This window comes from Panthera tigris, chromosome B1 (genome assembly GCF_018350195.1).
Source record: "Panthera tigris isolate Pti1 chromosome B1, P.tigris_Pti1_mat1.1, whole genome shotgun sequence".
In the NCBI taxonomy this organism is placed as follows: Eukaryota; Metazoa; Chordata; class Mammalia; order Carnivora; family Felidae; genus Panthera; species Panthera tigris.
The window spans coordinates 199,209,394-199,221,544 of record NC_056663.1 but is presented as its reverse complement, the minus strand read 5'-3'; the positions used below and the strand labels follow the sequence as shown (position 1 = coordinate 199,221,544).

The following is a 12,151-nucleotide window of genomic DNA, read 5'->3' as shown; positions in this document are numbered from 1 at the left end:
TGTTGTTATCACTGGTGATGTTTTGTTAATTTTCTGCACTGGGGTGGGAGTGGGCTGACCTCTGCTTTGGAAAGTGCCCTCAGTGGGGGGCTGGGGAGGTAGGTGGCTGGGAGGAGGGGGGCAGGGAGACTGTTTAAGGCCTTGAGGTTCATGGGGCTGAGAGTTGGCACCAACTTGGCAAGAGCATGCGGCCCTATGTGTATGTGTGGGGGGGTTCTTGAGCCTCAGTGGCCCCTGGAATAGGAGGGTCCTAGGCAGGGGGCCTGCTGACCCAGGCGGGGGGACCCCCCAGCTGCTGTGATGAATGACATCATCAGCCAGACAGAGGGGGCTGTGGAGCCAAGGGCACCTCAGTGAGCCTGGGCGGGGTCCACGGTGTCCTGGGCGGGGGCGGGGGGTGGTGTTAGTTCCACTGCTTCTAAAGCGCCAGGTAAGCTCTGGTGACCACCTTGTGAGATGGGGTGGGGGGGGGCTGTGGGGTCTTCTCTCCCCTCTGGGCTGCCAGTCCCTCTGGGACCCCAGGCAGGCCTGTGATCTTCCTGGGCCTCAGTTTCCCCATCTGTAAATGCTGGCCTCATAGTCCTGGAGACAGTCAGGCAAAGACGCCTAGAATCATCCAGTGCAACGTGGGCTACAAGGACCCCCTGACCTTGCCTGTGGGTCCAACAGGGGCTTGGAGGAGGCGTGGCCCAAGGTGAGTCCTGGGAACGGTCAGGAGGTGGCCTGAGGTGGCCCGGTGGGGCAGGTGGCTGTTCTGTTGTCATTTCCAGGACCTGCCGGCTCTGAGCTTCTGGGGTGTGTGATGGGACGCAGGGGCCGTGGGGCCCGGGCTACAGGCGGCTTGCTCTGGCCTCTCTGACCTTACTGGCGCTCAGCAGCCCTGCTCCCACGCGGTGCCGTGTGCACGGCACATTTCCCCTGCATGATGAGAAACGTTGGCTGAGGACACAGCCCAGGCCGGGCCACGCACAGGTCAGTGGCAGGCACAGTGGCAGGCCTGGGTGAGTGACTGGGCCTCTTCCGTTCCTCATCCTGGGTTCTCACTACAGAGCTTTACCCCAGAACCAGAATAAGTGTTAGGAAAACCTAACTCACTTGACATTATTTGTCGCATTTTATGGAAGATTTAAAAAAAAAAATTTTTTTTAACGTTTATTCATTTTTGAGAGACAGAGACAGAGCATGAGCGGGGAAGGGGCAGAGAGAGGGAGACACAGAATCCGAAGGAGGCTCTAGGCCTCAGCTGTCAGCACAGAGCCCAACACGGGGCTCGAACTCTCGAACTGCGAGATCGTGACCTGAGCCGAAGTTGGAGGCTCAACCGACTGAGCCCCCCAGGCGTCCTTGGAAGTTTTTTTTTTTTAACTTCCACCGACTACTTTGCACCAATATGAAAAGAGTCTAGACAGCAACAGCCTTATTAATTTGTTACAAGTGGAGAACAAGGTCTCCTAAAAAAGTTAATATCTAGGCCTCTCGGGCTTTTTCTTTTAAGTATTTAAGGAATTATTACTTTGCTCTCTTTTTTTGGTGGCGGTGTGGTGGAAAATCTTTGTTCCCTTGTCACTGCCTGTCTGTGTTTATCTTTTGTAAAACTGTCTTCCAGTTCCTCGCTTTTTTTTTTAATGTTTATTTTTTGAGAGAGAGAGAAAGAGAGAGACAGAATGCAAGCTGGGGAGGGGCAGAGAGAGAGGGAGACACAAAATCTAAATCAGGCTCTGGCTTCTGAGCTGTCAGCACATAGCCTAACGCAGGGCTTGAACTCACGAACTGTGAGGTCATGACCTGAGCTGAAGTCAGACGCTTAACTAACTGAGCCCCCCAGGCGCCCCCCTCACTTTCCTTTTCTGCTCTGGGCAGGGAGGACAGACACTGTGCTTGCTAGCATTGTATGTAAAGCATGAGATAATGGGCTCTGAGCGAGGGACTGGAGATTTGCCTACTGTGCGGTGCTCACTGGCCTTGGGTGGATGTTTGCTGAGCCTCTGTGGGGTTCTTCTGTCAGCCCGGGGCCGTGCCGTCTGCTCATGCGCTCGGAATGGAAAGCCCCTGGCACGGAGTGGGCACCCAGCTCATCTCAAGTAGGAGAAGGACCTACTTTTGCCTCCATGGGTGAGGCCGTCATGGTGGTCAGCAGCTGCGGGGCTGTTGGTAAGGATGACAAGTGACCCTGTGAGCCTCGGGCCAGAGCAGCGGGGGGTGTGTTCCTGGGAGAGGAGGCCAGCTGCCTGGGGCCCACGGAGAGCCCTAACTTTGAGCCCATAACTTGGGGTAACATCTCCTCCTGTATCCCCTCATCGCGACACGACTGAGGCCCCAGCCTGGCCAATGTTGCGTCAAGATCCTGCCCTCGAGGGGCTGACGGAGGAGCAAACACACAGGGCAGCCCTCTGCCAACCTGGGAGCCGAGAGGAGGTGCCTGACCATGGGGTCATGAGGGGAGGCTTCCTGGAGGAGGCAGAATGGGAGGCCACGAAAGGAGCGGGAGGGAGGATGGCTTTCTCCGTCAGGGAACTGAATGCACCGTGGCCTGCTGGGGAGTGTGGGGCGGGTGGCGGGGCCCGAACTTCAGGGTGAGTCAGACCCTGTGGGGCCCACACCCCTTCACGGGCCAGGCTTTCTTCAAGGTCAGCCTGCACCTTTGATGGCCGTGAAGCAGGCATCTGATTGCAGATGCCGATCTCCATTTCTCATCCGTGAAGCGGAGAACAGGTGCTGAGGCTCTCCTGAGACACTGGTGTGCACGCCCCTTTCCATGGGTGGCTGGGGTGACAATGGGGTCGTCCCCACACACGGCCTCCCTTCTCTGGGTCTGGTCTGTCTCTCCTTTGGCCTTTCTGCTCTTGGGGCCCCGAACGCCTGGCTGGGAGACTAGGAGGCATTGGGGTCCAGCTGGCCAGGGCGGCTGATACAAGTTGGTGTCTGGGGACTGGCCCCGAGACTTCACCGGGCTCTGTTCTCACGGTCCCCCAGGTGCTCCTGGTGTACTGTCCCCCCACGGGCTGGGGCTTCCTCTCCCACCCTCCCCTTGTGGCTCAGCTGGGGTGCCATCCCAGGGCCTCACGAGGAGTGGGCCCGTTTCACTGCCTGCATCCGGCGTGCTGTGCCGCCTTGGGCAGGTGCTTGACCTGCCTGAGGCCCAGATGCCTCATCTGCTACCCTGTCCTCTCTGGCATCTTCAGGGACCCTGGGAGGGGCTGCTGGGGAGGGAAAGGGGCCTTCAGGACATATACTAGGGCCGCTGAGAAACTGTGACACTGGCTGGGCTGCACCTTGATGTGGTGGCTTCCAGTGGTGCCTAATCTTAGCACCTGTTATCTTGACCTTCATGGAGGCTACTGGGAGGCTGGCATCACTCCTCCTAATTGATTCATATTTCTTTTGTTTGGTGAGTGTCTTCATTGGGCTGAGTGTCCTGCTGAGCACAGATACGGATCTGAGCAATTCCCACACACCCCCGTGAGGTTTAGTGCCGTGGGGCCCATTTAACAGATGAGGACACTGAGTCTTAGAAAAGTTCAGTGACTTCCCCAGAACCATCCAGCCAGGAAAGCGTGAGCTGAGAGGACACACTTACTGTGGGTGACAAGGCTGTCCTACAGAACAGTCAGCTGTGTCCTGGGGGATGTGGCTCGGGTCCTCTCTTCCCAGGCGGGTCCTTCCCTTCCGGGCGGCCCTTAGGGACGCGGGTGGAGTTGCTCCCAGAGAGTCCATCAGCCTCAAGAGCAGGTGTCGCTGCAGTGGTCCGGGGACAGGGCCCATTTGCTTTTCCTTTGGCTTCTGTCTTCTCTCTTTCCCAGCTAGATCCAGATGGTTCTCTGAAACTTGCTTTCTTTTTTTTAAAAACAAAAAAGGCATCATTTTTTTTTTCCTGTAAAGCAGTAATAGAAATAGAAAATTTGATTTATCTGGAAGAGCGTAAAGAAGAAGGTAAATATCAGCTGTCACCCGGGCAGTCGCTGCTAACATTTGGGACGCCTGGCTGTCTGTTCCTCACCACTGCGTCCCCAGGGTACTAGCCTGGAGCCCAGCAGGGGCTCAAAAAATACTTGTGACCAAATGGAAAAAATGAATAAGTACATACATACATACATACGTATATATTTCTTTTTTTATTAAAAAAATTTTTTTTTTACATTTTTATTTATTTTTGAGAGAGAGACAGAGCACAAGTGGGGAGGGGCAGAGAGAGAGAGGGAGACACAGGATCTGAAGCAGGCTCCAGGCTCCGAGCTGTTGGCGCAGAGCCCGACGCGGGGCTCGAACTCATGGACCGCGAGATCATGACCTGAGCCGAAGTCGGACGCTCAACCCACTGAGCCCCTCAGGCGCCCCAAGTATATATATTTCTGAAAACTGAGATCACAAATTGTATTTGTTCTTTGACTCTGTCTTTTCACTCGTTCATCTTTCTCCCTGTGGTTTGGTGTCATTTACTCAACCGTCCCTTGGGCTGGGGGGACGGATTGTTGGGATTGTTGGGAAGGAGAGCTGTGTTTCTACAGAGGCCGTATCTCTGGTTAGTCCTTGTGGTGTGTTCCTAGAGGTGGTGTCGTTGGGCCACAGGATGGAGTGGACAGGAGAAGAGTCCTCCCTCTGGGTGATGGATCTGGAGAGTGCTCCCTGCTCACTCTTCAGGGGCGGGGATGCTTCCGAGAGCTTCTGTGCCGGTAAAGGCAGGCGGGTCAGGGCAGCGAGGAATGAATTATGGATTATGCTCTAATAAGTCACATGATTGCAAAGGGAGTTCATGCTTCTCTGAAGACAGAACGGACCTTTCTGGAATCAATCCGTGGGGATGCTGATTGTGCCTGGATAATCCTTCATGGCATGTTGAGAAAACCGCTCCCTCCTGCTCAGCAGGGCTGTGGCCGGCCTCCACCTCCGCCTTCCCAAATGGCTAGACATTCCAGCGCCCCCAGGCCTATCAGGTCACGCTCGACCTCAGCTCACAAGCACTGAGCATCTACAGCTTGCCTGGAGTGCTGGCATCCATGAGACCCGGCCCCAGCTCCCTGTCTGCCTCCCTGTCCCCCTCCACCACCCCCCAAAGCAGCTCCTGCCGAGGCCCCTGACCCCCTCCCCTTCCCCTTCCCTGCCCCCCCTGCCCAAAGCAGCTCCTGCCGAGGCCCCTGACCCCCTCCCCTTCCCCTTCCCTGCCCCCCTGCCCAAAGCAGCTCCTGCCGGGGCCCCTGACCCCCTCGCCTTCCCCTTCCCTGCCCCCCTGCCCAAAGCAGCTCCTGCCGAGGCCCCTGACCCCATATTCCTGAATCTGGTGGATCTGTCAGTTGTCCCCCCTTGCCTTGCTCTTGCCCTGTCAGGAGCTGCTCTCTGTCGACTCCTTCCTTCTTCTACAACCCCTTCTTCTCCTAGCCTCCCTGGTCCCCCCTTGTTCTCCTTCTAGCTCCAGGCTTCTTGTTTATGGCCTCCCTTGCTGGCTTCATCTCTTCGGCTCCACCTGCGAAGGCTGGCATTCCTGCATGCCGGAAGGTTCTCTTCTCGCTGTGCATGCTCTCCCAAGGCGATCTAACCCCGGTGCTACCACTGACTAGCTCTGTGGCTTAGGAGTAGCTTACTGCACCTCTCTGTGCCTCGATCTTCTCTCCTCTCTAGGATGGCCCTAACATCTGTGCCTACCTCTCCAGGTGCTACAAGGACCACACGCTCCCCAGCTCCTAGCACAGGACTTGATGCATCATAGGGCTTCACTCATTCATTCATTCATTCGCTCACTCGTTCATTCACTCATTCATTCACTCACTCATTCAACGCATACTTCTGGAGGGCCTCCTGCATGCTGAGCTCTGATTCCAGGCGCAGGGGATACAGTGAGAAGCAAAACAGACCCAGGCCCTGCTTGTTTGGAACCCGCGTGGTTTGTCACGTGGGAAACAACCATGAGGCAGAGCAAGGGGACCAGGGGAGCAGAGTCATGCTGTCAGGGGCAGTGCCGCATGGGGTTAGGCTAGCACAGTGCTGGGGGCTGGGGGGCTGGGGGGGGGGGTCCAGACTCACCACGTCCAATCCAGCTGTGGGCCTTGACCAGGTTAATGCTGTTTTCTCGTCTTGGCCGTGTGACTGTTGCTAGCACTCGGCCTCTTTGTGCCTCAGTTTCCTCATCTGTGACACGGGGCCACATCACCTACCTCGTAGGGCAGTTGTGGCGATTAGTGAAAGGTGACAGGAGTCACCTGGATGCAGGTGCCATTAGCTGTCAGTCTAGACCCTATCTTAAGGCTTTGTCACCCTGTGGCTGGGAGGGCACCTCCACCAAATTGAAGGCCCGGGCCTCCCCTGGAGAAATATGGGTGCTGGAGGGGCAGTTAGCTCATCATGGCGCCCCCGCGAACCAGGAAACCAGCCCCGGCCTGGCCAGGCGGGCACAGAGGCCTGGAGGGACCGCCGTCACCTCCCCGGGGCACAGAGCTAGCAGTGTGAGTGACCGGTGCTGTGCTAGGCCGGGGACGGCATAGGGGAGCCACTGATCTTTATAACGGCCCATTTTTCAGGGTGCGGTCCTCAGATCCTCTTCCAGAGTCACCTGGGAGTGTGGACGGAACATCCAGTGTCCTTGGTCCCACCACGCACCTCCTTGTGCCCTGAGCTCTGGGCTCCCCGGGGACCTGCCTTTTGAAACGCGCGCCCCGGGCAACTGAGGCTCACTGACGTTTGCAGCCGGTGGCCTACGGGTTGCTCCGGTGATGTGGTCTCCTCTTGATAAGGACGGTAGTACATCCAAACTACTCAAGGTGTGGTCGCCTGGGAGCATCACCTGGGAGCTTGTGAGAAATGCAAATCAGAGTCTCCCGGGGGGAGGGCCCAGGACTCTCGGCCTTAACAAGCTTCTGCGGCCGCCAGTCTGAGAAGCGCTGGGTCAGTGTTGTGAATGGCAGGGCCACCTGGCGATGAGCAGGTGCCCGGCCCAGGCGGGGAGGCCCCGGCAAACGCCGGTTGCCATTTGAGTGCCCAGGCAGGGACGCCAGCCCCTCTCTCTCTCCGCTAACCCCGTTTCCCTCTTCCCAGGGTCCCAAGTGATGGTGGTTTACACGGAGGACAAGCTGAGCCCTGCAAAACTGGTTAGCACGGCGGAGCCCGGAGCGGCGCCTGCTGGCTGGTGGGTGTGAACCGCGGGATCTCCGCGCCTCAAGCCACGAGGAAGCATGTCTAAGAAGGGCCGGAGCAAGGGCGAGAGGCCCGAGATGGAGACTGATGCCGTGCAAATGGCTAACGAGGAGCTGCGGGCCAAGCTCACTAGCATCCAGATCGAGTTCCAGCAGGAAAAGAGCAAGGTGGGAGGGGTGCGGGCCTCCCAGCTCCGCGGACGGGGCGCGCGCCCTGGTGGACGATACTCCCCTCCGCTCTGAGTGGAGGGTGTGTTCCGGGCTGGGGCTGGGGACGGGCACTGGACCTGTGAGCCTCAGCTTGTCCCTTGTTAAAACGGGTATAACGTCAGTGGTGGTACCACCGGGATTCCACTCCTGGCCCCGTCGCGTCTCTCTATGACCTCGGACCAGCTACGTTACTCTCTGTGCGGTAATCTCCCTCGCCTGCGAGTTGGGGTCATGGCGGTACCACCCGAGGGGCCTGTGGCTGGGAGTTAGGAGGCGAGGGTATTAAAGAGTTTGCAGCAGGGTCTGGCTCTGTGACGGGGCACCGGAGCTCTGGTGGGGCGAGACTGAGCTTTGGGGCCGCTCGGCACCATCGCCAGGTGGGTGCCAGGCCGGCCGTGCGCATCCAGTCAGAGCGCGGCTGTGACAGGCACCCTGTCACAATGGAGGAGCGCGGGCTTTCTCACCGCACAGACCTGGCTTTAAACTTCAGCTTGGCCCCCGACTGGCTCCGTGCCCTCGGACAGGTGACATAAAGTCTCCAGGAAGAACCTGTTTTTTCCCGTCTGCAACGCAGCGTCATCATAACCGGCCAGTTCAGTGTCCTAAAGATGCAGTGTCACGGATACAACAAAAAGCCCATCGGTGTTCTCGCTTGGGTGGTTTGAGGGCAGAGCGGGCTGGGGCTCTGTGGTGTCCGTGGGAGAAGAGAAGGGGGGATGGGAGCTTGCTCCCGGGTAGGCTGAGTGGCCGAGGGTCTGGGCTGTTCTGGGTAGGATGGGGGAGGTTATACCCATGTCTGCAGTTGGTATGTCTTCCAGCACCTGGGGCCCCGGGAGGGGACAGCCGGGGTATGGCTGCAGGTGTCCTGTCTTATTGAGAGCTGGGCCTCGGCAGCAGCGGTGGGGGTGCTGGTTGGGGTCCAGCCCCCAGGTGGGGAGCGGAGCTGGGTCCTGGGCCCCCGACTCGGCCCCTGGCTCAGGACAGCGACATGGAGAGCAGAGGCAGAGTCCAGGGCCTGAGGGATAAAGGCTAGGCTCCTGGAGCTTGAGGACAGGTGTGCCCCTTCCCATCCGCAGACACTCAGGATTCCAGGCCCGCGGCCGTCACCGGCACGGCTGCCCGAGGTGCCAGGCTGGCCACACTTTGTGCAGCTCGGGCGGGATTCACCTGCTGGGATCCCTTGGGGCTGGCACGTCCCACCCAGAAGCAGCGATGGCGGCTGTGGTTGCCGGGAAGCCGCATGGCCAAGGTCATTCTGCCAGGGCTCCACCACCTAATTCGCCTTGAGGTCCGGGGGCAAAGCCACATAACTGCCCATGCCTCCGTTTTCCCATTTGTTACATGGGGTCCTCTGATGTGCCCGCCCCCCTGGGTTGTCGGCAGACTGGATGAGACAGTCACACACACGTGCTGCCTGTCACACGCAGTCACACGGCAGTTGGCTGACATTTATTATATGTCTGCTGTGCAGGTCACAGCAGATGCCTCGGAGGGCCTCCTGACCCTGGCAGTGACCTGCGCGGTCAGGGGCGGCTTTCTCCAGTTTATAGGTCAGAGAGGAGAGGTGACTTTGCCCAGGTGCGTTAGCTTGCTGGGGCCACCGTAACGAAGCACCACGGACTGGGTGGCTTAAAAATTCCAAAGAACTTCTTCCGGAGGTTGGCAGTCATGGGACAAGGTGTGGGCAGGTGGGTTTCTCCAGAGGCCTCACTCCTTGGCCTGTAGATGGCCGGCCATCTTCTCCCCATGTCCTCACATGGCCGTCCCCCTGTGTGTCTGTGTCCTGATAAGGATACCGGTCATAACAGGCCAGGGCCCACCTACATGACCTCATTTAACTTCTTTTAAGATTTCACATCTTCTAAGATTCTCCAATTATAGTCACATTCTGAGGTCCCGGGGGTTGGGACTTCCACATGAGAATTTTGGGGACACACCTCAGCCCATCCCACAGCAGGTCCACACAGGTGTAGGTGGTGGCACTGGGCTGGGAGCCAGGCCTTCCCCGTCACCTGGCCACCTCCCTGCTGGGCACGCCCGGCTGCCTGTTTTCTCAGCCCAGCCATCCACGTGGGCCCTCGGGAGGGCTTTCCCCGTGTCGCCGCTGGGGGAGCTCCTGTCCTCAGAGAATTCCGCACAGGGCTTACTGGCTGGTAGGAGAAACATAAATATAAAGTTTACAGTCGCATTTAAACGGTATTTTTATATGATCTCATAAAACTGTTGTCGATGCCCCAGTTGAAGCATTGTTTTCCCGGAGGATCGCCGTTGAGCAGGGGCGGATGAGGGGACGTGGTAAATGTCTCTGTGGATTCATTCATTCACTGAACAGCCTGTACCGTTGTTCCGTGCTGTGCGGATCGGCACGGGGGCAAGGGGGCCCGAGCAGGCTTCGCAGAGGCCATTTGGAGCCGGCTCTTTTTTAAGGCTTTTGCTGGTGCTCCCACGGTCCCGTGAGCACCCCGGTCGCCAGTCAGGGGCACCAAGGCCCGTGGGGCGAAGTCCCTGCCTTGCTGGCCAGCCCTGCGGTGGGCAGGGGCAAAACAGGGAGATTATGGTTAGGAGACGGCTGCCGCGGTCGGGCGGTGGGACCAGGGTGGCTGCAGGGAGTGGAGGAAGTGGCCAGGCCTGGAAATGGGGAGCCAGCCCTGACGGATCGGATGAAGGGCAGGGTGGAAGGGGACAGAGACAGGGGGAGGCCGGCTTCGCCATTCCGGCTGCAGTGGCAGGTGGCGCTGGCTCAGAGGCTTTTCTGCACCGGCCCCTCCCTCCTCCTCCAGGGCGCGGTCCCTCCCTGTCATTTTGCTCCTGTCTTATATGCAGCCAGGTGCTCGTCTGTGCTGCTGTGCCGCCAGACTTGAGAGTGGCTTGGAGGCAGCTGGCGGGTAGAGTGCTGGCACGCTTTAGACCTGCTCAGCGCTAAGGAGTCGGGAGCAGGTGCTCTGTGCACAGCCCGGGCCAACCCAGCCTCGCTCTGCTCTGCTCGGGTCGTGGCACCTGGGCTCGGCCCTCGGCTCCTCTGCGACCCGGCAGGGCCTTCCCACTCGACCCCGTCTTCCATCCGCGTCGCTGCCCTAGACACCTGTCTCAGCAGGCCCGACCTCCCCCAGGCTGCCCTGCGCACGCCTCTGCTCCCCTCCGCACCCCTTCCTTCTTTTTCACCTGTGAGCAAACTTCCCTTTATCCACTCAGTGCTTTGGGTTTTCCTCCTCCCAAGTCCTCCCGGGCAGCTGCTGATGTCCCTGTTTCACAGTCAGGGTTCCTCAGAGAAGCATGGAACCAATAGGAAATTGTGTGTGTGTGTGTCTGTGTGTGTGTGTGTGTGTGTGTGTGTGTGTGTGTGTGTAGGGGTGGGGAGTGGGAGGGAGACACATTTTTTTTTTTTAAGAAGTTGGCTCACATGGTTACAGAGGCTGGCAAATCTGAACTTTGCAGAGCAGAGGCAGCTGGAAATTTCAGCAAGAGTGCATGTTGCAGTCTTGCGTCTTGAAGCAGCCTGGAGGCTAAATTCCTCTCTCGTTGAGGAGCTCAGCCTTTTCACTCGAGGCCATCGACTGATTGGGTGAGGCCCACCCACATTATGAAGAGTCAGCTGGTTTACTCAAGGTCTGCCGGCTTAAATATGAGTCACTTCTTTAAAAACTTTCACAACATACAGATGGGTTTCTCGCCAAATGAGTTGGTACCACGGCCCTGCCGACTTGACACGCACCATTCACCATCGTGGGGCTCAGTAATCACACAACCGTGCAGGCTTGGGATGCGACCGACCCCTGTCGGCAATAACCAGGGAAGTCGGGACAGCGTTGCCTCCTGGGAAGGACAATGCCAGAAGCAAATATTAGTCCCTCGCTAGGGGCAAGCACGTTAAATGTTTAAAGTTCTGGCTTCCCGGCATTGCGTCCACTAGGAAAAGACTCCCAGTCCCAGCCCAGGGAGGGGGAGGCCCGGGGCTGACAGGTTCTCCCGTCTTGTTTCTGAGATCACAAGTGTTTGATGTAAGGAGATGCTGACTTTCTTTGTGTCTTTGCCTGGCTTACTTTTTGCTTCTTTCTCCGCTGTCAGAAGGATTTATCCATACCGAGGGACACTGTAAAGCTCCTCACCTGACATTAATTTCAAAATGTGGGCATGCCATAAACAGCGTAGGCCGGGGAAAATGTTGGCCACCTTCTGCAGAAGTCGCGCGTGTCTTCTGTGAGGTACAACTGGTTCCCGTTCTCTGGAGACTGGTGTGATATAGAAAGCAAACGGACTGTAAAGGGTTCCTGCCCAGTGTGTGTTTTTGTGGGCTACTTGAAAAGGGGCGAATATGGCGTTCTGGAGCGTCTTAAGCAAATACTCCCTGGGCACATTCTACAAGCCATGGTTTAGATTTTGCTGATTAGACGGATGCGCTCAGGCTGGGTTGGCAGCCGGGCATCTGAGCAACATGGCTCTGGGGCCAGGGGCCTGGGGGTGAGCTGGGCTCTGTCCCCTGGCAGCCCCTCCCCCCAGGCAGGTCTCGGAGGCATCTCTGAGCCTCCACTGCCTCCGGGCAACACAGTCACCTCCCTCCTGGGACCCCCTAGGGATTAATGTGGGGGATGCTGTGGAGCCCCCAGCCCGCGGAGGGGACAGGTCAGCAAGGGTGGTTGTCCTCCACTGCCCCTCTCTGCCTCCATCTGCTCTGTTTTCCCTGTGCCCACGGTCCAGTGCACGGGCACTGAAAAGGTATTTCTGGTGTCAAAATGTGTCCATCTTTGGTGAGTGACGATATCTGCTTATGTGTCTTGTGACCGATAAGTCTCCGAACTGGAAGGGATGTCAAAGGCCTGACT

General features: G+C 57.9%; 1 protein-coding gene across 5 annotated transcripts in view; it reads left to right on the top strand.

Annotated features, from left to right (window-relative positions):
* Positions 1-12,151, top strand: part of JAKMIP1 (janus kinase and microtubule interacting protein 1) — a 90,762-nt gene that overhangs the window by 36,270 nt on the left and 42,341 nt on the right. For all 5 annotated transcript variants that reach the window (XM_042984973.1, XM_042984971.1, XM_042984975.1 and 2 more), the window contains exon 3: positions 7,024-7,289. In XM_042984973.1, coding sequence (XP_042840907.1) covers positions 7,161-7,289 — 129 coding nt within the window. In that variant the 5' untranslated portion in view covers positions 7,024-7,160. The remainder of the gene's footprint in view (positions 1-7,023; positions 7,290-12,151) is intronic.